Below are 26008 nucleotides of genomic sequence, written 5' to 3'. Positions count from 1 at the left end.
AAGGAAGCGTGACATCATACACATTGGTTCTATTACATCTCACCAACATAACATAATGGGGATGGTTTAAATATCAGGCTGGGGTGGTGCTGGAGTTGAAATTCAGGGCCAGGGCTGTGATTGAGGTGGGGTTAGGGTTAGAGAACTGGAAGGGCACTCACTCTTAATGTCCCACAGGATGGACTGTTCAGGGGGTGCAGCATACAAGATGTAGAGGCGCACAGTGTCAATGCCGTACTGCTGTACCACCTCCTGCGGATCCAGCCCATTGTGTTTGGATTTGCTCATCTTTTCCCAGGTCACCTGCAGCTTCTTCCCACTGCCTGCCTGCACTGGCTCCTCCCCTAGGGGGCGTGGATGAATGAGTGATGCGAACAGGTGGGGATAAACACAGGGGTAGGACATCATACTAAACTCCACGCTCTTCAACTTCCAGTTAGTTTTTTCACTCGGCCTCAGCTCTAAGAGAGGGGGCTTTGTCAGGCCATTTCATTTTGTAATTTACCCATTTCATGCCCATCGTTACCTAGGAGTGACATACCCTCTCTCTTTCTTCCCCCTGCAATCTTTCATCCAACCTGCTTAGAAATCAAAGAGACCTTTACTCTGGCCCTAGAAACATCTCATTTCAGAGTCCAGAAAGCATGCATAGTGTGTGTGTGTGTGTGTGTGTGCACATGTGGGAAGCATCAGTAAATGTATCATTCCAGGTAAATGAACCAGGATCTGGTAAGGACTTGGGCGGGAGCCGGATATTCAGACAGACCTTCAGTAAGTGGCTGCAACCCTCTCAGAAAGCCTGGTATTTCACATAAGTCGCGTTTCCACCGCAGGAACTTTACCCCGGAACTAGGAACCTTTTGAGGAACTCAGTGCGTTTCGACCGCAGGAACTAGGGTCTAAATTAAGTTCTGGGGACTTTATTTTACCCCAAAAAAAGTCCCTGCTCGGGGGGTAGTACTTTCCAAAAGTACCGGAACATTTGCGGTGGGGCGCAAGCGCTGAAAATTTCTGATTGGTCGACTACTCGCAGTGTTTTATTTCAACCGCCATTTTTAAAAATCTGCACCTGCAAACCGATTTATTTTCTAAATAGTCAAGAATGAGTTACTGTGACTGAAAGCACTGCTGTTTCCACCTGCTGGCCCCTAACTCACACTACACAACAGCAGAACTATTTTTAACCACAACCCATTCAGTAATCACAATAAGTACCACTTCCCACCTCACAGCCGCATATAAAATAATCTCCACTTGAAATCTATACCAACATGCAATATAAAAAATAGGAATTCACTATTTAGCTCATTGTCTCCCTTTTCACTATCTACAAGCCTGTTCTCAGAAAGTTTAGTCGTATTTAATTTTAAGAAAACTGTCTCAAATGTGGAATCCAGCTATGAAAAGGGGCATTCCGAAGTCCTGTCTCTATCTGTCCCATTTGTTTACTCAAACAGGCAGAAATAATTGCAGTTCATTTGTGGGCGTTTCCTCCGATTTTCCTGTCAGGAAGCACTCTATTGGCAGGCGATTGGCTGGCTTCTGAAGCGCTCCCTCCGATTACTGCCACGCCGCCACTTCAGTGCTGCTATTTACAGAGTTGCCTAGCAACCCAAAAGCCATATCAAGTCCCAAAGCCCTAGAGAGAGAGTTGGAAAGAGGGAGGGGAGGCCAAACAAGCTCTCTTTTGTGGTTTCTACGAGGCTATATTTGACTTTATATGCACCATAACCAGTCTGCTCCACAAAGGAGAAGTGGTCAACTGTATCCTTTCTCCTCACTGTCAGCATGATGAATACATACATTACAACAGGTAAAAAGCCTCACTTTCCAAAATTATAATTTAGAAATTACACACATAAGTTTTTAATTGACTCATTTTTATTCCATAGACACCTCACTATGAACACAAAATAGATCCTACTGCCAACCCAACACGACTCCTTCCCAGTCTGCCAACTCACCTGAAAAATCAATATCCTCTCGCCTCAGATACTGACCGCTCTCAGCCACTCTAAAGGTCTGACCCTTAATCAGACCCTGGACCAACAGCTTCCGGAACGGCTCCCTGAGGAGGGACAGAAATGTTCTAACACAGAAAAACACACAACAGGCATCCACACAACTCATAGGCGTATTATAGCTAAGTACCCAGCACTGTCCAGGCCTATTATACCTGAGTACCCAGCACTGTCCAGGCCTATTATACCTGAGTACCCAGCACTGTACAGGTGTATTATACCTGAGTACCCAGCACTGTACAGGTGTATTATACCTGAGTACCCAGCACTGTACAGACCTATTATACCTGAGTACCCAGCACTGTCCAGGCCTATTATACCTGAGTACCCAGCACTGTGTAGGCGTATTATACCTGAGTACCCAGCACTGTACAGGTGTATTATACCTGAGTACCCAGCACTGTACAGGTGTATTATACCTCAGTACCCAGCACTGTACAGGCCTATTATACCTGAGTACCCAGCACTGTGTAGGCGTATTATACCTGAGTACCCAGCACTGTACAGGTGTATTATACCTGAGTACCCAGCACTGTACAGGTGTATTTTACCTGAGTACCCAGCACTGTACAGGTGTATTATAGCTGAGTACCCAGCACTGTACAGGCCTATAATACCTGAGTACCCAGCACTGTACAGGCCTATTATGCCTGAGTACCCAGCACTGTACAGGCCTATAATACCTGAGTACCCAGCACTGTACAGGTGTATTATACCTGAGTACCCAGCACTGTGTAGGCGTATTATACCTGAGTACCCAGCACTGTACAGGCCTATAATACCTGAGTACCCAGCACTGTACAGGTGTATTATACCTGAGTACCCAGCACTGTCCAGGCCTATTATACCTGAGTACCCAGCACTGTACAGGTGTATTATATCTGAGTACCAAGCACTGTACAGGTGTATTATACCTGAGTACCCAGCACTGTACAGGTGTATTATACCTGAGTACCAAGCACTGTCCAGGTGTATTATACCTGAGTACCCCGCACTGTACAGGTGTATTATATCTGAGTACCAAGCACTGTACAGGTGTATTATACTCGAGTACCCAGCACTGCACAGACCTATTATACCTGAGTACCAAGCACTGTACAGGCATATTATACCTGAGTACCAAGCACTGTACAGGTGTATTATACTCGAGTACCCAGCACTGCACAGACCTATTATACCTGAGTACCAAGCACTGTACAGGCGTATTATACCTGAGTACCCAGCACTGTACAGGTGTATTATACCTGAGTACCAAGCACTGTACAGGCGTATTATACCTGAGTACCAAGCACTGTACAGGCCTATTATACCCGAGTACCCTGCACTGTGTAGGCGTATTATACCTGAGTACCCTGCACTGTGTAGGCCTATTATACCTGAGTACCCAGCACTGTACAGGCGTATTATACCTGAGTACCCAGCACTGTACAGGCCTATTATACCTGAGTACCAAGCACTGTACAGGTGTATTATACCTGAGTACCCAGCACTGTACAGGTGTATTATACCTGAGTACCCAGCACTGTGTAGGCGTATTATACCTGAGTACCCAGCACTGTACAGGTGTATTATACCTGAGTACCCAGCACTGTGTAGGCGTATTATACTTGAGTACCCAGCACTGTACAGGTGTATTATACTCGAGTACCCTGCACTGTGCAGGCATATTATAGCTGAGTACCCAGCACTGTACAGGTGTATTATACCTGACTACCCAGCACTGTGCAGGCATATTATAGCTGAGTACCCTGCACTGTGCAGGCATATTATAGCTGAGTACCTGTATATCCATCAGAGCATAGGTCTAGTGTACCCGTATATACAGCAATGCACAGGTGTTGTGTACCTGAGCACCCAGCACTGTACATGTGTGGCGTACCTGAGCACCCAGCACTGTACAGGTGTACTGTACCTGTGTGAAACCAGGTTCTGGTCATGACAGAAGTGGCTGAGGAAGCGAGCATAGTACAGGTGCATGACTGCATGTTCCTTCCCGCCAATGTACACATCCACAGGCATCCAGAAATCAGCCTGAGCACGGTCAAAGGGCCTGGGAAAAACAAGAACCAGGGACTGATGAGAAAACCTTGCACTCCTTCCCGATTCTTAGTTCCTACCTAAAACCCTACTTATGTACACCACTAGGGGGCAGCCATGCAAAAAATAAAAATAAAAGACTACAGTATCACAACAGTACAGTATTATCGCATTACAGCACTTCCAGGATTAACAAACTACCAGAAGGCCTGTGCTGTGGAGCGAGCGGATATGGCCTGAAGCATGATAGGATTAGAAAATAATTATTTTTAAAACACGGACAACAAACACAGACTGTCATGACCAGAAGCATCCTTTGTTCCAATAACCAGTGAATCAGAATAAAGGAATTGATCCTGAATAGATACATGAAGAAATAAATGCCTCCATGGCAAAATGAATGCTGCTTAGTGCCTTCGGAGGTAAGGACAGCAGGATTGAACCCGATATGTTTACTTCTATTTTGTAATGGCCAGCCCTTACAGCAAGTTCACCAAATTGAAATTCATAGTAAAATAAAATTGAGTAAAATATTGCAAAGAAAACAAAAATACTATAAATTTATGAAGATGATAAAAATTTCCAATAGTAAGAGAAATAGATATAAGAGAAGCACATATCACTATATATGTTTCACGTATACTTTTCAGTCTGAGGACACAGCAAGCACTGTGCCTTGACTGCTGAAGACTGACTTTAATATTTGCATCTTAGCCTCTAACTGAATAAAATTTCAGCCATCTACAACTCTGTTTGCACTGGCAGATTAAGCACCCTCTACCTCTCTCACATACTGTTGGGGGGGGGATTATTAGTCCAGCTGACCTTGAGTCACTGATCCCCGGATAAACAGTGAAATAAACAACAAATTTTACTTCAAAGTTTTGCACCTGTCTTGTACTGGCTGGATAAGCTTTAAAGCAGTGGGCTTTCGTGAGGGCAGTCATATGTTCAACAGCCGCTCCCTCGTAATAAAACAGGCAACACATGCGCGAAAATACGGTCAAAAGCACTGCAAACCAGCCCTGCCACAGGCATCAGCTCTGCAGGGTAATAATGTAATAACGATAATGAATAATACTGAGCTGCTGAACCAAGCTTCTCTCTGTCCATTCTGCCCTCCTCCCCCACCATAATACAGCCAAAAATAACCTTTGTCACAGACAAGGGACAAAACCGATTGCTTTTCCTGTTCCAGGATAATCCATCTACCTTAAAAAGCATTGTCTCTTAAAGCTGCTTTTCAGTAAGGGAAGTTCACAAATGAATCTCTTTTGTCAAATGCTCTACATATCACGCCATCTATCAGGGAAAATAGTTTGTAATCTCAGCAGTCAGATTGTGTATATGTGTGTGTGTGTGTGTATGTGTTTGTGTGTGAGCGAGAGAGAGGGAGAGGGGGAGGGAGAGAGAGAGAGTGAGAGAGAGAGAGAGAGAGAGAGAGAGAGAGCGAGAGAGAGAGAGAGAGAAATGTGTTATTACATTTCTAATATCTGTGGTGCTGAAATTCCCTTAAATGTCGTTACCACCATCAAACTCTCTGTGTACCTGTCTAATGGTTTTCCATCTAATGTTCATCCAGTTGATCAGCCCTGCTTGTGAAAGCCCATCCCCCAAAAACAATTCACACCAGATAGTAAGCAGGAGAAAGAAAGAGGGAGGGAGAGACCTGGAGAGTAACAGAAAAACCCAGAAAAAAAACTGAGAAAAGGAGAGGGACAAACAGGCAAGGAGTGGGAGAGAGTGTGAGATAGGGAGGGAGAGGGAGGGTAGGGGAGAGAACACGAGAGGGGATGAGAATGAGTGCCTGAGACAGGTGGAGAGTGTGTGAAACAGAGAGAAAGCATGTGGGCAGGCAGCGCTGGAGCTCTTCACCTGAGTGTGTTGTGTGGATCCGTGTATCTGAAATAGTACCAGGCTGAGTCCACGAACGTGTCCATGGTGTCTGTTTCTCTCCGCGCCGGGCCCTTGCATCTAATGAAACGAGAAAGACAATCTCACATTAAGCATTCTACTGCATTGAATATTATTCCACACAAAAAACTAAATTTTAAAATATTTTATAAGGCTGTCTGAACCCACCCCACTGATCTTCAGGTGGTGAGCACATTTTTTATGAAATAAAGCCAATTGTGCTGTTTGTTCCCATTACAGCAGAACAGTGCTGTTGCTTCTTGAATCGCAGACTGTCACCTTAAGTTAAAACATGATAAGGACACTACTCAATAAGCAGCTAATCAAATAGCAGCTCAGTTATTCAGTAACGAGTCTCAGTAGAATAGACAAAGCCACAATAACTGTCCCCAGAGAGCCTCTGCCATCATAGACTGTGATCACAACTGCCCAATGTCTGGCCCAATATGACTGACTGTGGCAGGGAAGAGGTGTGAAACAGAGCGTTCTGAGTTCTGGTTTTAATATCACACACTCCCCCCAAACAAACAGTCCCTCCCCCATCCGCCAGTGACTCCCTATTACAGGACCTGGACAGTGAGGTATGTGCCTGAGGGTTGCTAAGCAACAGACTAGGTGTAGCAGACTGATTCCTTCAGAGGAATTTGAAAAGCGCACTTTTATAAGATCATACCAAACTGAGGGCAGGAGGGCAGAATAATCTAGCTGTTCTGAGAATTCTGCCACACTTCTTCCATTCATTTTCGGGCCTGAACCACACACGCCCGGACCCACACAGATTTAACCAAACAACCCAGTCTACACAGACCAAACATGACCTGATCTGCACCAAACAACCTGACCTACAAAAAACAAAACAAACACAACCTCAACCATGCAGACCAAACGTGACCTGATGCACGCAGACCTGTAGCCCACTGCGCAGACAACAAGGACATAGAAAGCAGCAGAGTCTCTATATCCACAAGGGTTACTTTCCAAAGGTATACATGAACAATGGTAAACTTTCAACAGGTACCGTAGATTACTACTATAACTGCTATGAGTACACGTGAACACCACTATCCCTTTAACCGGTAGACAAAGACAATACTGTACATTCTAGTAATGCTATTATGGCACTTATGCAAATAACCAGTTCAATCACAAGTAACAGAATTAAGTTTCTTATATATTAAATAAGCGATTTTTTGAAATTATGAAAAAAAAAATCATACATATCTGTAAGAAATATGCAGCACCCAAACATAAATAATAATAACTTCAACGATAACTTTAATAAAAATAACTTTAAGAGCAACCCCCTTTCTCAGATTTATTGGGACTGATTTGATAGATTGTAGGTCAAAGCTAAACTTGAAAAGCTGCATGAGACGCACAGGAATGTGATTAAGAGCTAAAGCAGAAAAGGGTGCAAGATACAGTGAAGGTGAGGTCAAAAAAAGAGTTGGGCAGGGTTGGGTAGGGCTGGGCAGGGTTGGGTTGGGCAGGGCTGGATGGGGCTGGGCAGGGTTGGGTTGGGCAGGGCTGGATGGGGCTGGGCAGAGTTGGGTTGGGCAGGGTTGGGTTGGGCAGGGCTGGGTGGGGCTGGGCAAGGTTGGGTTGGGTTGGGCTAGGCAGGGCAGGGCAAGTCAGTGCCTCATTCAGGGACACTTTTTTCACATTTGAAACCATGGCTTCCCCCAGCAGACAGCAACCAGGGCTGACCCCATTCAGGTTTCAATTAGCACGGCCGAGAGACAATATCAATCCACAGGAAATTAGTCTTTCTCTTCCTTTGTTTCCATTTAATCGAAGGACAAAACAGAAGAAAGTACAATCTCCTGCTTTCTCTCAGTCACATAGAATTTCTTACGCTCTATTGCATCTTTCATTTAACACAGTCCATGAGTTTCCCACCACAGATGGCTTGAAAATCTGAAAAGCAAGCGCCAGTGCTACAAACAGGGGGTTTTAACAGGGGCTTTCATTTTGAGGGCCAGCTTTAATCTCTGCACATTCTATCAGCAACTGTCAGCAGAATGAGGACTGCTTGTGTGCGTGTGTGTGTGTGTGTGTGTGTGTGTGCATTAGCCACACAGCCGGTGTTCGACCAGAAGGGCTAGTTTTTTTATTATTTGTCTGGGTTCATATTATTATACCCAAACTGAGTAATTGATCGAAGAAATTCAGCCACCCGTTTCAATGTAAGGCAATGGTACCAATACAGACGAAATATGAAGAACTATAGGTGCAATAGGTGTTTTTTTCTCCATTGAATAATCTAAAATTATTTGGACAATATTTTAATATTTTGCAGACGAATCAGCATCACTGTAACTCATGCGTGGATGACCCAGACCTGGCCCAGGCTTCATGCCCATATAAGGGACCCCTTTGCCCTAATGCGCAGTCTCTGCAGGCTCCAATTTGTGCAACACAGCAGGACGAAAACTGCACTTCCGTGGTTTCATAATGCTTTTCACAAGCCCAAAGAAAGTCAATGGGTGATGTCATAGTCACTGTCAATAGTTTTTCTACGTGATCGGATGTTTGACAAATTATGTGCTTTGAATATTGTCTTTGAATATTTTTCAATACCAAATTAAAGCGAAGCACTGACCCCACAATCTGCTGTATTTTTCTCCTTTCAAAGTGGCCAGAGGAGCACTTTGGAGAGAGAGCCACAGGTTAGGATCCGTGCATGTGCATGCAAGCATGCATGGACACACTACAAAATATACGCAATGACTTACTGCTGGGCCTAACAGGCAAAATTAAAGTAATGGGTGTGTTTCTGTTTCTCAGTGTTCAAGTACCTCTCTGGCAATTATTATGTAAGGCTGGCATTATTTTCAGAACAAGCCACATCTATTTAAAAGCTTGATATGTATTATCCACTGGAAGAGCCAGCTCTCCTCTCAACCCCTACAGATTCGCAGGAGGGTCTTTTACAGCGCATTTATCTCAAGTGAGTGACTCCTGGAGAGCCCTTGGCTATTTCTACAGAAAAAGGGATTAATAAACAGACAACACTCAAAAAACATCCATTATGAGAAAGAGATGGCCATTACAGCAAGAGGAGGAGTTCCTGCCCTGCACAATCCTGCTAATTACTTCACTGTGAGACAGAGTACCTACTGGACTCAAGCACATACTGTATGCGGATGGAATAGCAACTTTACCAAATTAAACCTACTACACTAACGTTACTTATCGGATAAGAATCTTTGTGAAGCATACTGAAAATATGAACATAGTGCAGACTAAATCAGTAACTATGACCTCACTTGCATTTCCCAACAGTTTTATAGAACATTTTAAAAGTGCTGGCCATAGGTGTCCACACAGAATTCACTCCCCTGGGCAAAATATCTGATTTGTCTGCAGAATGAGAAGCTCTTACCATTTGGTAGAACATAAGTGGTTTTAAGTTCAAAAACTGAATTTGATACAATAGTGTTATATATAGTGTTACTCATCACTGTCAGAAAATGAAAAAGGTTCTGATATGGTAAATTTAATATCTAGAGATCATCAGAATATGACTGAAGGGGGCATGTTGAAGAAGGACACATCATCAGACTGACTTGAGTTCCACCAACAATGTTTCTTACAGCTTGTTTCCCCTTTGTAGTGAATTTAAACATTAGGCTTTGTTTTTAAAGAACACATGCTGAGCTGACCTCTTCCTGACGATATTATATTTAAACCAATCAAACAAAAGTAATTACTTCAAGGTGCTATGTCTACCTTTTAATGTTGACACCTAATTTAAAAAATAAGACATCCACAGAGCTTGGAGAAATAAGCTTTTCCTCAAAAAAATTGCATTGACGATGCATTCCTAAGTGCAAACATATTTTATTGTCCATAAGCCAGTTTGTGTTTATGTCTGTCTGAGACAACAGATACTGGGGTTACCACCTCCAACAACGCTCCTGAGCCAGTAGTACACCTATCTTTTTCTCACAAATAAAATGCACAGCCAGGGATGGGCATTTACACTCACAGTGAAGTAATGATTGACTTTGTTGGAAAGCGCACAGCTCCATCAGAGAGCTAGCAAAGCCTGAATCAGTACTAGACCCAAGAAACCCTGCTATCCAGCTCAAATGTTGAATGATAAAGGTTGTAGGAAAATAAAAGTCAATATTGGTCTAGCTTTTGAAGAATGTTAATTTCAGTCAAGCTATTGTTATATCATAGCAAATGTTAGTCTACATACATATTGAACACCACTTCACAGAGCTAGCCCATATAAGACAAATCCCATCATTAGCCATTTGCACAGCTAATGTACTGCCATAATATATTGCAAAGTTACTATACAAAAATGTTATGCATGTCTGATGTGAGACTCATCACTTTACATTTTGGATGCTACAATAGCCAGCAGCCCGTCAGTGCAATACAAATACCGTGCAAAAAGACACAGGTTTTGAAAGAATCTGGCAACCACTTGCAGGGGTGGAGTTTTGATTGAGAGCACCTAGTGAGGTGGTGTTATGCTTTGGCTTGGGGTTGCAGTTCTCTCTTGTGGACACTAGATGGAGTTTCAAATAATCTATTGCTCCTGTAATGTTAATGTTATTACATTACCACATTGATAGAAAGTAATCTTGAAGTAGCTACAATGTCAGTAGATCAACAGAAAATCTTCATGTGCTACAGAGAATTGAATTTAGCATGCTTGAAAATAAGCAAACTAAACACAGCTTTTAGAATGAATAGGCAACTATTTTAAGAATTGGTCTGACCCGATCATTCCTAACCATCTGCATCAATCACTCCATGAAAATTAATTTCAATTGTCATGACACTCTTACTTTCCCTGGCCTTGAGTGTGAGCAAAGTTACTGAGACAAGGCGAGAGATTAATCAGAAGGGTTTGATTGCACTGCACAGGCCCATAAAAAGCCCAACATTAGATAGTCCACAAGGTGTAGTCAACCTTGGTCTGGAGCTTTAGAGAAAGATTAACAATCCAGACCCTGATCTAACCCACTAGACTGGTTATTGCCATTCCTGAGGGTGCCTGTGCTGGCTTATGTGGCTCCAATACAACTCAAGTGTACAATTTACAAATTTGGCTTTCTACAAACACTTTTACCCTTACGAAGGTGCATTATGATTACTCATATCACTCTCCTACACATATCATTCAATGCTTTTGAAATGGAACCTTAAAAAATGGCAAGAAGAGGAGGAAGAAGCCCTATCTGTGCCTTGCGCCCAGCCAAACAAAGGCTGTCTAGTGGCCACACTCGGTGTCAAGGTGAGTGGTAAAATTAAACCCTTAGCTTAGCTGTACTGAAAACCAAAACAGCTGCTCAGGGCAGCGTTTCTGACCTGGGACAGGAGCAGTGGATCCAGTCGGTCGCAGCCTCCAGAGGAGACTTTCCCTTCCCTGTGAGGGACGGCAGCTTTGGCAGAATGACGGGGAGGTCCTGTTCTGGCACGGCCACTGGGCCACAGGAGGCACAGTGCACGATGGGGATGGGTGTGCCCCAGTAGCGCTGCCTAGAAATGAGCCAGTCACGTAGCTTTGAACTGGTCAAATGACCACCTACTTTCCTCTCTCTGGCCTTCTGGGTAATGCAGTCAAAGGCTTCCTGTCTGCTTAGGCCGGAGAACTGGGGAGATACAAGGGAAGAGTGGGGAGGAAAGGGTTCATAAGATGCAATTCTAATACAGTGCTTGTGAACTTTATTTTCTTCCAGTACTGAAACCAAAATATATCTCAGTAAATGTGGATTTTCTGCCAAGCATAATATGTTAAAGACAGCATATTTCTACCAATGAATCCTGTAACTGATATTAAAAGAAAATAAACATTATTATCATCAGAAGTTCAGTGATGTGTAAATTCAGAACGGATACTAGCGTATCCGTGGGCGTGCGATGGAGGAGAGAGAGGAGCTCCACACCTCCCCAGAGTTCAGCAGTGTCTGTGTCCCATCTGGTCGGCTCTCCAGGACTGTGTCCCAGCTCAGACCCAAGGCCATCGCCACTGACGCTTCCTCCGCACTGTTGTCAGGGATACCTGCCAGAAAGAGGGGAGAGAAAGAGGGAGGGATGAAGCAAGAGCAGGAAGGAGGGAGGGAGAGTGGAAAAGGAAAGATGAAAGGGAGGGAGGGAGAAAAGGGAAGAGAGAGAAAAGGTTAGTGAGAGGAGGGAGAAACAGCAGGAAATGGAGAGAGGGAGGCAGTGGAAGAAAAAAGGGATAAAAGAAGAAGGGCAGGGAGACATAGGGAGATGGGAGAAGGGAGGGGGGAATGGAGAGGGAGATAATGGGCACAGTACAAAGTATAATACTAAGACATACTGTCAGGTACAATAAGGACCAATATGGAGACCAGTGAGAACCCAGCTTAACATATAAAACCCACAGACGAACACACATACACACAGATACATTTGTTTGAGTACAGACACACAACATATACTCATTTATCACAAAACCAAATATGACAGATTCTTCAAATATCAGGCTCATTCAAAGGCAATGTACATGTATAAATTATGTAAAATATGTCTGCATGTATTAACGAGCCACTCAGCAGGGCATCTCAAGTACTCTCTCTTGGTGTAGACCCAGTAGCCCAAAAGAAGACAAGACGGACTAATGCCAGTACCACATGTGTAGTAAGTAGCAGAAGGAAACAGGCTGTATTACTACGAGTACCTCATGCAGTAAACAGCAGAAGGAGACAGGCTGTATTACTATGAGTACCTCATGTAGTAAGTAGCAGAAGGAGACAGGCTGTATTACTATGAGTACCTTGTGTAGTAAGTAGCAGAAGGAGACAGGCTGTATTACTATCAGTACCTTATGTAGTAAGTAGCAAAAGAAGACAAGATGGACTAATGCGAGTACCACATGTGTAGTAAGTAACAGGAGATAGGCTGTGTTAGAGTAACTCTGCTTAGTAGCAGCAGGAGTCAGGCTGTATTAATGAGATGAGAGCACTCCATAGTACACGTAGGGCAGCTGAGACATGTTTGCTTCAGGGTCACTGGAGGAAACTCAAAGCCTAGGGAGCTCCAATCAGTGGAGATGCCTCATTACCCGATTCAGCTGGGGAACTGAAAACACACACACACATACACACATGCACACACACACTCTCTCCCACACACACACACACACACACACATACACGTACCGATTACAGTGTCCAGATGACCCTGGAACTCGGTACAGGCAGAGACAACCACAGGGACTTCCTGGCCGGTGAAGATGTTGAGAGCAGTGACAGTGGTCAGGCAGTCTGTGGGTGATGTCAAAGGTCACTGAGGCAGGGAAGGGGACTGGACGGAAGCATTAATTAGGCATGCACTCCCCTGGGTCTTCATTAACAACAATCACTTGTCAGAGAGAACTCCCCCTCATCCCACCCCCATTGGTTTTCCCAATTAAAACATTCAGGCTGTGCGAGCAGCAGAATGACACCCCCCCAACCCCCAATGACGCCCACACAGCTTCCACTGAAGGCTGTAAGATCTCCTGCAGCCGTCTCACTACCTGTCACTCACACACACTCCCCTTCTCCACCACACATCAGCAACAGCACAGGGCCCGGTAAAATACAAATACAGGCCACCATACACCTTTCCATTCATATTACACACATGGTTCTGAACAAGTCCCATCAAAATATTTCTAGAACCTTCTCCAGAGTGTGCTGTCTGACCAATAACAAACAAATCTCTCGGATTATATCTAAACATGAAATCACAAGGACTGAAACTTACAAAACCCAACTGCCTCCAGGAGAAAAATGCCAGGGAAATGGCTCATTTCATGTACGTTTACATGTTATGTAAAGTCTGAAATTAGAAAGTAAATGCAAAGCTCCCAGCTCATGGAGACCTTTTAATAATACAGACATTCTCTAGTCTGTCCAAGACTAGTTTTATAGGGTCTAACATTTGGTAGGATGTGCTCTGACGCATCTAAGACTAGTTTTAGTGGGATAGACACTGGACACGCCCATAACTTTCCTAGGCTGGAATTAGCGGGACCCTGTTACCTGTCCCAGGCTGGACAGCTTTCTCCAGAAGGGGTCGGATGGGGCTGGAGCCGCGCAGAAGACGGTGGGAGGGGAGGATGGCGAGGTAGGCAGCTCCGTACACGGCCTCAGGGGCCGCTGTGTAGGCCGCCAAAGTCTCTCCCGTCTCCTGGCCGTTCACCTGGAGACCGACAAACCACACCAGTCTGGATACAGACGCAACACCACACCCACCAGCATAGCTGCTGCCACTCCACAAATCCCAGTCCAATCACAACAAAGAATGTATTCACTGTCCCTTCAATTTTAATTCCAAACGTGCCTAAACCTCTAAGAGCTCTACATTTTATTTTGCATTACATTTTTATAACTAATGAGACAAATTTCAGGACCACTTTCCTAAAAACAAAACCAGTAATTAATTCGAAAGCTCTCATTGTGTCATTTTAGAAATCAGTATTTCATAGAAAATGACATTATTGCATTATAGCACAATATCATTTGTGAGTCACCATCAGATAATGCACTTATAATTGGAAAAAAAAATAGATTTACCGTATTCTTCCTTCACATCTCTGCTAATTATTTGCTTTAATTATTTAATTAGTTATCACTTAACTCATTGAACAGTGTGAAGAAAATCTTGCTTGTTAGATTCTAAATAATAAAATTTCAAGGTACAAAAGCAAGTATTTCATAAACAATGGACTCAAAATCAGAACACACGAAAGTGACAGGTAAAATGCATGAAGTATGCATTAGCATTTTTGGAAACCTCTTGTAGGAAAAACTTAATCAGTACTAATGGACAGTACATTCATCAACAACAAAAGGCAACCTTGCACAATAGAGTTTGTATACCTACAGCCTGGTTGTATACGGAGTCTCATAGCTACACATTGAACGTTCAGGGAAAGGACTTTAGTGGGTCAGGTGAATTTGCTGTAAACTGCTGAATGCTCTGGAAGCTCAGGTAGCAATGTAACATGGTGAAAGGTAGTGCTGTTCCAAACCAACGTGATCATCTTACAGTGCAAGTAAAAGAATTCCTGCTGTAGAACCTGCAAAGAATCAACTTCATATCAAAAACTACTTGGCATGCACTTCCCAGGTGGCTAGTACGGCTATAGCATTTGCCATTGGGGCAGTGATGTGGTCCTAACTATGGCCCAGGATCCCGTGGTTCAATGCATGATTGGCCGTAAGAGCACTGACAGTGGCAGGGTTTTGGTTGGTGCGATTTTCTTCGCCTCCTCCCCTCATTAATGGCACAGTCTTCCTGAGCCAGCTGTGCTCCGCAGTAATGACTCTGCACCTCGGCTGGGGGACTACAGAATGAAAACAACTGGCTGCACAGTTTGAAAAATGCACACGCTACTGTGCACTATCCCAAATTGACAAATTGGGACAACACTACAAATACAATTGGAAATTCCAAAATGGGAGAAGTAAAATAACGGCTGGGAAGTTGTATAAAGATAAATTAAAAGGTAACCTTAGTTGAATCAATAACCGTATCACAAATAAAAAACCTGGGATGTAGAGTTTGAGTCGGTAGTTAGAATTATATGGAGAGTGGGAGACAAAGACAGTGTTAGTGTCCCACGTAACCAATTGCATAACCAAGTAACTAAAAAACTAATCATAGTAATGCTATAACCCATTAATGTCATTACTGTGCATAACTCTTACTATGCGTCCATAGAACACGTAATCCAGACTGATGTTTGACTACTCTCGGCATTACATTACAGGCATTTGGCAGACGCTCTTATCCAGAGCGACGTACAACAAAGTGTATAATCATAACCAGGAACAAGTATGACGAAAACCCTAGAGAGAAGTACCGGTCCAAGTGCAGGGAACAACCGCATAGTTCAACTTGGACCCTGAAGGTTAAACTGATTAACACTAACACAACGAGAACAGCAACAAGTCTATGGAAAAAATACAAGCAGTAGTTAAGACAGTTAATGCACCTAAGTCACCTACGAAACAGCTGCCTAGTTACAACCCTAAGCTTACAGTCATTTACAGGGGGGTAGGGAGGGATGGGGAGAGGTGCAGCCTGAAGAGGTGAGTCTTCAGTCGTCGTTTGAAATGGGTCAGTGTCTCAGCTGTTCTGACCTCCACGGGGAGGTCATTCCACCATCGTGGGGCCAGAACAGACAGGAGACGTGTTCTGGAAGTGCAGGTGCGAAGAGGGGGAGGTGCCAGGCGTCCTGAGGTAGCAGAACGGAGGGATCTGGCTGGCATATAGGGTTTGAATATCTTGTGGAGGTATGCTGGGGCCGGTCCCTTGACTGCCTGGTATGCTAGGACCAATGTTTTAAATTTGATGCGAATCATCTCATCTTCAAATCTAATTCAACACACTTACATATTTTACGTAACAATCACTGGCAGCTCTTTCTAAATTATCCACAATGTCCTACTCAGACGCCAGACGTATTACTCTTACCAGGCCCCGGAAGATACAATAATCCATTCTTTCTACTCAGAAATGTGATCCATTCTCACTCTTTAGAAATGTGATTTAAATTTTAATAAGAAAATAGTTTCCTCTGTATATGTTATTGCCCTTTCAAGAAAAAGCAATGTAATCATGGTCATGAAATTCATGAAAGACGCAGACTTGGAAAATGAATGAGTGGCAGAGTATCACCAGGGAAGATACGCAGTGTCTGGTAATGTCTGTGTCGAAAACTTCAGGCAGTCATCGAATGCAAAGGATTTTCAACCAAGTATTCAGCATGATGACTTTATTTAATATTATATTAACTCCTTAGTGCAGATGCCAATTCGTAGCAATCCTCGCCCATTTAGGTAGTGTTCTATTTAGGGCTTTATAACTCCAGATGTGATCATCACAGAGACGTAGAAAATTTCTTAAATGAAGCAAGACACTTGTACCATTTACAATACTAAGTTAGACTAGTATATATTTATATTTAGGTAGAAATAAAGTGCCACAAATGCAATTATCTTCTGAAAACACAAAAATGAAGTTGTTTGCCTTAAGTTTGAAATGAAATACTGAAAATGTCACATATAAAACAGGTAGAACTATATATTTTCTGAATCATAACCTACTGTGCAGAACTAATAAAGATCTATGAAGCAAAAAGTAAGCAGTATACCCTGGTGTCGTTTAGTGTCTCCAAATCTATCCAAAATGTCAAAATTGTGCAGTGCAGTAAATCATAACATTATCATATATTTCACAACAAATCAACTGTTTTGATTCATGGTACTCACTTTTGCATCATTTTAAACTGGGAATTACTGTCCTTACCACAGGAGTTATATCGAGTGGTCCAAAAACCTATCCAAAACCTCTCCAAAAATAAATAAAATGCTTATTGTCCATTATAAAAAATATAAATTTGCCCCATATGATAGTTTAAGATGAAACATTGATATCATATTGAAAAATAATGCAAAAACATTGTGACACACTGTGGTGCACATACCTAGATATGTAATCATTCACTAACATGTTTCTCTGTACTCTACACTATGTATCTTTTGTTGCATGAAGATGGGACGACATTGTACAAACATTACCATTTATGACCACACCAAGGGAAATTTTACATTTGTCTAACACATATCAGCACAGAAATTTTTAATGAGCATTGTCTATGCCCTACGTGGCAATTATAGCTCATGGAGATACTAATACCCCTCATTGTGTACAAAAAGATTCCAATAAAAAAAAAAAAATTGTTCAAGACAATAAATGACGACTGAATCTCAAAAGGGACATTTTTACATGTAATACAGTCTGTGTTTATAAAGTAATGAGACGAAACTAGCCAGCTATCATTGCCCGGCCAAGCCAATTGTCGCAGAGCTCACATTTTGTTTTTGGAATTGCTTTTTGCCATAACAACGCGAGCCACCCAGGGGCCCAAATTACAAATAAGAGGTTAACAGATGATGATGCATGATATACCTTTAACAGGAAGTCAAAGTAGCAGCCGGTGCAGTCCCCGATCCAGTTGGCCTGCATAGCTTTGACTCCATACCATTCAGGGAGTTCGGCCAGAGAGTCCAGGAGAGGCTGTCATACAAAGAGAAACACTGACATCACTTTCCCACCCCAGAAAACCACTCAAATTAGAAAGCCTCAGAATGCATTTTCTGTTCAAATCTTGTTCAAATCTACTGAGTTTTGAGGTAAAGCACAAAGGCGTCTGACTTCTGCCTCACTTCTATATACTTCCAAGTCCAACTGAACTCAGATATTGACCATTTAGGGGTTGTTTTACCATTTTCCTGTCTGTATTCTGACTAAAATAAGTACAGATTTAAGGCAGACCAGAGAATTCACTATGTGAAGCTGCACATTTAGCCAGTCAAGATCCTCACAGGAACTCATGCTTTAATGAGGTTTTGATACAGACAGCCAGTCCACTCTTCTATTAGCAGCGATTGTGCCATGGCTGCTCTTTTCACCCGCGTGGAGCCTAGCTCACCCCCCCCCCCCCCCCACCCCCCTTTCCAGATAAACCTGCAGCTGGGCTCTCCAGCTCTGAACAGAACCAGAGCTGCTGTACCCATTACCACCTCCAAACCACAGATCCTCAGAAGCACGGAAAAGCCAGACCCATCGCATCCTTCCGCTCTGCTCATTAACACTCAGTGACTAATGTGCTCACAACAAAGATGAAGTCTGTCACTTCACAAGGAGGGAGTGAGAGGGCACCATCCGTCTCATTTCACAAGTTCTCCGCATCGCATCTGCTCAAGAACATTGTGGATTAACACGTCGCCATGCTTTAACTTTTGCAGCCAAAACCTTTCGGGGGAAAGCTCCCCTCGTCTTCAGTCAGCAAACAATCTTTTGTCTGTGAGACAGGGAGGCAATGATTCATCTGCCCAGAGACACATTGCTAGCTGTCAGAACAAGAACAACACCACAGAAGGAAGGAAAATCTAAGTCCCTGTTTCAGCTGGGGCTTTGGCAGGAAGTATCGGAAAGACACAAACTACATAACATATTCTCAAAACCCTGTTTAACCGCTAAACCTATCTGAAGAACTGGAAGAACTGTCTCCATAGCAACCAAGCAGAGCCATAAAACACAATGTCAATAAAATGAATGCGCCGTGTAGGTGTATGTGTGTGCTTTAGTCACAGCAGATATAACTGAGCAGCACACTACCTCACTTATTGCAATACAAATATAGAAATGGCTGCATTCGCATGTATGTCTATACAGAAGCATTGAATTATGTGCAAGCAGATTAAATAATGAACTCTTAAAGGCATACTATGCAGGATTTTCACCTTTCAAATATTGTAAAACAACCATGCTCAGCCATTACTATGATGCACTGGCAATGTGTGTGTGTGCACATCTGCCCAGTCATTGCTGTCTTGCTGCCATGGGGTAGCACCGTAGCCTGGCAGGCCGCAGCCTAGAGTTCTTCAACCCTACTCAGTCTGCTGAAGGTGGAATGCGGCCTCACATCAAGCCATGCAGTAGGAGAGGCACATGACTTTGCAGCAATAAATATACAAAACTAAGCTAAAAATGCAAAAATTAAAAAAAATAAAAGCAACAATGAAACAATGTGTTTGTGCATATCCGTGCTTATGCCTGCAGTGCCCTCCAAAGGTATGAGAACAGTAGAGGGAAACTTGTCATTTTGGCTATATACTTAAGGAATTTTGATTTGAGATCAAAGGATGATCATGACAACAATCAGCTTTTATTTCAAGGTATTTACATGTGTCCCACCCAGCTGCGCAAAAGTAAGTTAACGGATGACTGACAGGTGTTTTTGCATGGATTGTTCACACATAAGACCAGTGAGTGGTTTTAGCCTTTGTTTTCATGTGGAGATTGCATTTGGAGTCAGAGGCATACACCATCATGAAGATCAGAGAACTAATTATGGTAGAAAACAACTGATCTGTAAAAAGACTGAAGAATTGATTAAGAAGGATAGCACAGAACAGGGTGTACCAATATAGAAGTATGGAAAGTCTTTCAAAAGAAAGAAACAATGGCCAATGACATCACCAGCAATCTCCAGAGGGCAGGGGTGAAAATATCATACACAGCAAGAACAGTTCTGGCACAAGGTTTTATGGATAGATGGGACCAAATAAACCTTTACCAAAATTATAAAAAGCCAAAAGTATGAAGGAAAGTAGGAACAGTCCCCCCCCCCCAATGACTTGGACATGAATGGCTGCTTCTGGAACAGGTTCACTCGTCTTTATGAATGGCTGCTTCTGGAACAGGTTCACTCGATGTTACAGAAGCTGGCAGCAGTAGGATGAATTTGGAAGTGTACAGACAGGCTATGTACAAATAAATTCTTCCAATCTCTTTAGCCGGTGCATCATACATGCATTTCACTTGCTGAAGAGGCGACTGAAGACCCCCCACAAAACAAATATCAACTGAATGCGGCTGCACTGAAGGCCTGGAAAGGCATTTCCAAATAAGATAAACGATTGCTGATGTCAGTGGATCATAGACTTGATGCAGTTACTGCACTTCAGGGCTATACAACCAAATATTAGACTTTATTGCTTTGATTCACTTTTAAGTTCATCCGTAACTTGAAATAAAAGCTGATTGTCTATACTTTACATAAACTTTTGATCTCAAATCCAATTACCTCAAGTGTATCGCAGAAATAATGAATTTCACTCAACTGTTCCCATACTTTTGGAGGGCACTGCTCTCTCAGTGTGAATACTCCACACGCAAAGTTGTCTCTGAGTGTGAACACTCCACACTCAAACCCGTTTCAGTGTGAACACTCCAGTGGCTAACCTTGGCATAGTTGGTGGTTCTAATGAACCACTGCTTCAGCATCTTCTGCTCCACCACCGCCCCGGACCTCCATGACCGACCACTCTCATCCACCTGCTCATCGGCCAGAACAGTCTGATCCACTGGATCCCAGTTCACCTGCGCCTGGATACACACACGCACACACACACACACACAGTGAGTGTGGTGCATAGGGATGTTGATGATTACGGTTATATTCTCTGGTGGAACATTGCACATCCGAGCTGTATTAGCCAATACCCAGCTGGAGTAAAATATACCCTGTAGAAATGTAAATGTAAAGGTGAAATTTGTCCACAATACATCCACCAAATTGGGACATGAAGCAAGTGCATTCCCCACAGAATTGCACCACAGGGCTTAAAGGGGAAAGGGTGGCTTGATGTTCTCCCTAAATGAATCCCACCTGAGTCTCCCCAGCACTCACTGAACTAAAACCAAGCCTGCAGCACAGTGTGATAAGCAGAGCAGGGAAGAGTGAAATGGATATTTCAGACACCATTATCTGAAGACAGGTCTTGCCTCCTTAATTTCCACATAAATAGTTCAGAGCATGACTGGCCAGAAAGAATATATAACTGAAAGTAAATAGAAATGATTTTACTGATTTTTCACACAAGAAGCTACATTTGGCATTACCTGTTAACATCACATCAACCACTTCAAAAGTGTTCTGTTTTGCATGGCCAAAGAGATGTCTGATCTAATCATCACAATACTTAAAGGTCCAATTTCTAATGCACCTTTAGGTCTTTGTGCACCTTTCCCAGCAGAGATTACAGTACGTCATTTAGAGCAAGCCGCAAAGGGAAGAGCACCTTACATGAGACACAGAACAGCCCTGAATGGACTGCAGTCTCATAGCAATGAGACACAGTTCCAGTTTATAATCAATAAAATGAATAGTTAATAATCAATTATATGACCACAAACTGCAGGTCTTTTTCAGCTACCTTAAAAAATTTCCACAGAGAGTTTTTTTTACTCTTTAGCATCTTAGTCCTCTTGTCAATATTAAACACAAAACTAATTGGGCAAAAACATTCAAATGTCAGGTCACCACTGTTTAATGTCCTTGTGGCCATACTTTAAAGGTTAATGGTGCTTATTTGATAAAAATTGAAATCATAAGTCTTAATGGAATGAAAAACCTTGGTAATCTCATTCAGGAGTTTAAACATGGTTTTTATGTAGTCTGTTTTCTGTTGTTTTATACATGCTATGCTGGCTTGCATTAAACAAGGGAGTGGTACAGTCATGTTCTACACAAAGCTCTTGTGGTCCTGTCATAGCAAGGGCCTATTTAAACTGGGGGTTATAGAGTGTGCTAAAGACATCGGCTCCTTGTACCTCTTTCTGATAGGCCAAGCCTGCCTCAAACAGTTTCACAAAGAGGTACTGGGTCCACTGATAGTAGTCCGGTAAGCAGGTTGTGATTTCCTATCCAGAGAAGAAAACAGGACGTGTAAATTTATTAAAATACCATACCATATGACAAAGATTCTACACACATTTACTGAAGAACTTTAAGGCTGTAAAATGCAGGGTAATATGAGCAATCAACAAACACTGTTTCAAAACTGTTTTCTGAGTAATTATCTGACATGTAAATTCAATTTACTGACATCCATCAGATGGTATGAGACCATGCTTGACCATACTTTTGAATGCTGGATGGAGGGAACATTTCTTGTATGCTCAAGTAGAACACATACACTCATACACACACAAGACACTCATACATGAACATGTATACATGCACACACACATGAACGGGGAATAAGGGTGAAATTTGGCAGCCCTCCTCACTTACCCTGTCCCAGTTAAAACAGAGACCCAAGCTTTCCAACTGCTCCCTCATAAGCTGGATATTACTGCGGAGAGTAAATAAGACGTATTACCTCAAATGGAACTGTTTTTTATTTTTTTTACAAGAAGCTAAACATAATCTTAATAACATAAACAAGACAAACAAACAAACATTCAACATGTTATTTAAAAATATTTAACATATTAAAAAAATGATATATTTTATAGCCCACAATAAAAATTAAATAATGTACACAATAAGGGAGAGAAAATGAAAGGACAGTGACAGATTGAAGAGGTTAAAAAATGGATTCAGAGAAGGAGGGTGGCAGAGAGCAAATAACACAATTACAGAAGGACACAAGTAGAAACAGAGAGGGATAAACCACTGTAGGTTTAACCCATGGCAGTTTCACGGCACTAGTGATTGTCTACATCTTAAAATACAATTGCACAAAAAAAGTAAAGGGACAGGAAGAGATTCACTCCATTAAAATGGTGGCACAGTTCGCTCAACACGGGGGGACTGATAAACAGCAGGCTGTATGAGGAACCTCAGCCATTGTACCCCAAATATATCTCCCTCTCTCAGCCTCATCAATAAATATCCAATACTAATTCCCAGTCACAGCTGGATCCTGAAAGCCCAGACGCACACTCACACCCTGTCTATGCCACAGACCTACACTCACAGTAATACTTTAACAACCGAGCCAATCAGCCACTTCATCCGTTGCTTTCTTTGAGTAGAAGACAGCATGAGGAAAAGGAAGGGGGGAAAGAAAATGACTGTCGCAGACATGAAGAAAACCAAGAAAGAAAGGAAAACAGGAAGCTTGAGAGCGTTAGTACTGAGCAGAGGAAAAAGACAAACAGAGCGACTGAGAGGGAGTAAGAGAAGAAAAAAAGAGAGGAAGGCAGCACCTTTTGGTCCACTCCTCTGGGTCTAGCTCTCGCTCAATAGCTGCATTCTCTGCGGGGAGTCCGAATGCATCCCAACCCATAGGGTTCAGCACCTGCAGATACACCACAAATACTGAGACCCCAACGCCTGGCACTCTGCACCAGCACAAACACCGATACAGCCAAACTACACCGCAAACACAGGGAATCTGAAACTGCACCTCTAACACAAAGGATCTCATGCAGCTGTAGCACAGGGAATCTCAATGTGCAGTCTCAGATGTGTATTTGATGCATAGATATAGCCACTGAATCACAACAACCACCCCGTGCTCTCACAGGGACTTCCTAACGGATGAAGGGAAGCAAATATTAACTCCAAACACAATTAGCCTATGCTAAATCTATTACTACAATTATAATACTTTCACATCAGCACTGTTATTGCCTTCTTGTACGCGCACTTTGCTGAGCTGCAGAAATGGGTAACCGATATTGTGGGAGGAAACGGTGTGCTTAGACTGCTCTGGATAAAGCCATCTACTGAGTGAATGAACACATAATGACTCAACATGGGTTCTGTCTCCATCAGGACCCATTCCATCAAAGCTTGATCAAACATGAGCATTTTCTTCTGAAAGACAGACGACATCACTCATCACATCCATGATTACATTACTATACAATACATCCATAGAGCATATAATGAATGCAACATATATCACAAATATACCACATGAGCGCATGAAAGCGCATGAAAATTTTCATATTATCTGTTCATGCCTGGAAGCTGACAAGGTTATCTTGTCAGACACAGGTGATGATCAAGTTATCTCAGCATGCTCCAGAAAATCCCCACCCCTGAAAAAATAACTAATCTTGCAATGTCACTTCTCTTGTGAGATACTACTCACTCTCTCTCTTTCCCTCTCTCTCTCTGCGAAAACACTTCTACTCTGGGGAATTTTAACTCACAATCCTGTTTATGCCTCAGCCACCATACCCTTTGGTAAGTGCAATTTAGATCATAAGACAAGACAGTGAGACAGTTTAATCCCTGTTTCTGCTCTCTCCCTCTCCACCTCTCTTTCTTCTCAAGCTGGAGTAACAGGGCACTGACTACAACAAGTCTAAAAGCTTCTGACGACATTTATGAAAATCTGTATCCTTGGCAACTGCGAAGAGCCTCATTTGGAAGCAGAGCAGTGGCAGCCATTAGGCTAAGTCAGTGCCAGTGAGGTTGTCTTCGACAAAGACATGACTATGGGTAAACATTAAAAAGACCCAATTTGTGCATATAATAATTATGAAGTTGTACAGAGGTGTGGTATTTTCTATCTAGGGTAACTGACTGATTTTTAAGAAACGGCTGCAGTTCTGGTTTAATTTCAGAGAGGTATCAACAACGTACAGTGACAGACAGGTTTAAGCAAAATTTTTGTCCCTGCATTACATCAACACGAACCAAAGATCCCAGACAACTAGAACCCCAATCTTTAACCCTGTCAGTGTCCACAATCCACCCTCTCAGGAGTAGAGGCTGTGGGTAGTCAAGTGAGCTTGGATATTCATGTGGCAGATGATTGATGCGCAACAGACTGACAGTGGGAGGATCCCTTCATATAAAATAACTATGAATCTGGTTTCTGACTCATAAGACAGGGGAGATGGCACATTTAGATCTTCTTTTGTCTGGAATCTGAGACAATGGAAGAGTAGGGGGTACAAATATTATTCAACTAAATACAGCCATTTCACACTAAGAGAGAAGAGCTTAGCCTTTGATTTTGGGCTGTGGTCAGCTAATCAGGTCCTGAAGCACTACACCCCAGCCATGTCAGATTTTTTATTTCTGACCTCCAGCCACCTGCTAAGAGGAGAATCTTCTCACGTCCATACTCCTCACTTGCAAATCTTCGGTGGGAAAATTATCAGGAATACAGTTTCTTCACTAAAATCCCACCAGCATCACCATGATGTCACGAAAAGTTCTGAAAGTTCCGCCTTTCTGTCTTTGACAAGGGCTCTACTTATCACCATTAAAAATGTTGCAGGGTTATTACATGTGTGAACACTATCAACAGATCCCTTTGCTGAGATAAACTATTTAGGTTAAACACACACACAGACATACACAAACAATACCTCAGTCTTCACAACTGAAGTAAGAACAAACTTAAGTGCATGCCTCCGTTTTTAAACTCAAATCAATATACAAGCAGTCAACCATCTCATGACATGACAATGAGGTTTTCAATTTCTCTGCTGAGACACACAAAGCAATGCGGAGGACAGTGTTCGTGAGTGGCCTTCACCAACCAACAGCGGAAGAGGCGCCTCTGAAAAACGGCACTTCCCTTTACAGGAGCTCTGACTCATTGTATGTTCCTTCAAAAAACCTTGAATTTTCTATGCTGTGGTTCTATTTGATTCTAGCACCATAGGGAATGCCTGGGACACCTAGTGAGGTGGTAGGCAGGTCCTGGGCGTATGTACGTGTGTGTGTGTGT

General features: G+C 42.7%; 1 protein-coding gene across 4 annotated transcripts in view; it reads right to left on the bottom strand.

Moving 5' to 3' along the window:
- lars2 (leucyl-tRNA synthetase 2, mitochondrial) overlaps positions 1–26008 on the bottom strand; it is a 47813-nt gene that overhangs the window by 13670 nt on the left and 8135 nt on the right. For all 4 annotated transcript variants that reach the window (XM_035434475.1, XM_035434469.1, XM_035434483.1 and 1 more), the window contains 13 exons: positions 23520–23611; positions 22600–22660; positions 22137–22226; positions 20766–20909; positions 17925–18032; positions 13988–14147; positions 13121–13225; positions 11882–11997; positions 11304–11587; positions 5934–6032; positions 3934–4071; positions 1965–2068; positions 162–344 (listed from right to left, as the gene is read on the bottom strand). In XM_035434475.1, the coding sequence (XP_035290366.1) occupies positions 162–344; positions 1965–2068; positions 3934–4071; positions 5934–6032; positions 11304–11587; positions 11882–11997; positions 13121–13225; positions 13988–14147; positions 17925–18032; positions 20766–20909; positions 22137–22226; positions 22600–22660; positions 23520–23611 (1684 nt within the window). The remainder of the gene's footprint in view (positions 1–161; positions 345–1964; positions 2069–3933; positions 4072–5933; positions 6033–11303; positions 11588–11881; positions 11998–13120; positions 13226–13987; positions 14148–17924; positions 18033–20765; positions 20910–22136; positions 22227–22599; positions 22661–23519; positions 23612–26008) is intronic.

This window comes from Anguilla anguilla, chromosome 1, assembly GCF_013347855.1.
Source record: "Anguilla anguilla isolate fAngAng1 chromosome 1, fAngAng1.pri, whole genome shotgun sequence".
NCBI lineage: Eukaryota > Metazoa > Chordata > Actinopteri > Anguilliformes > Anguillidae > Anguilla > Anguilla anguilla.
The sequence above is the reverse complement of the archived record's forward strand: the minus strand, read 5'-3'. Positions and strand labels throughout refer to the sequence as shown.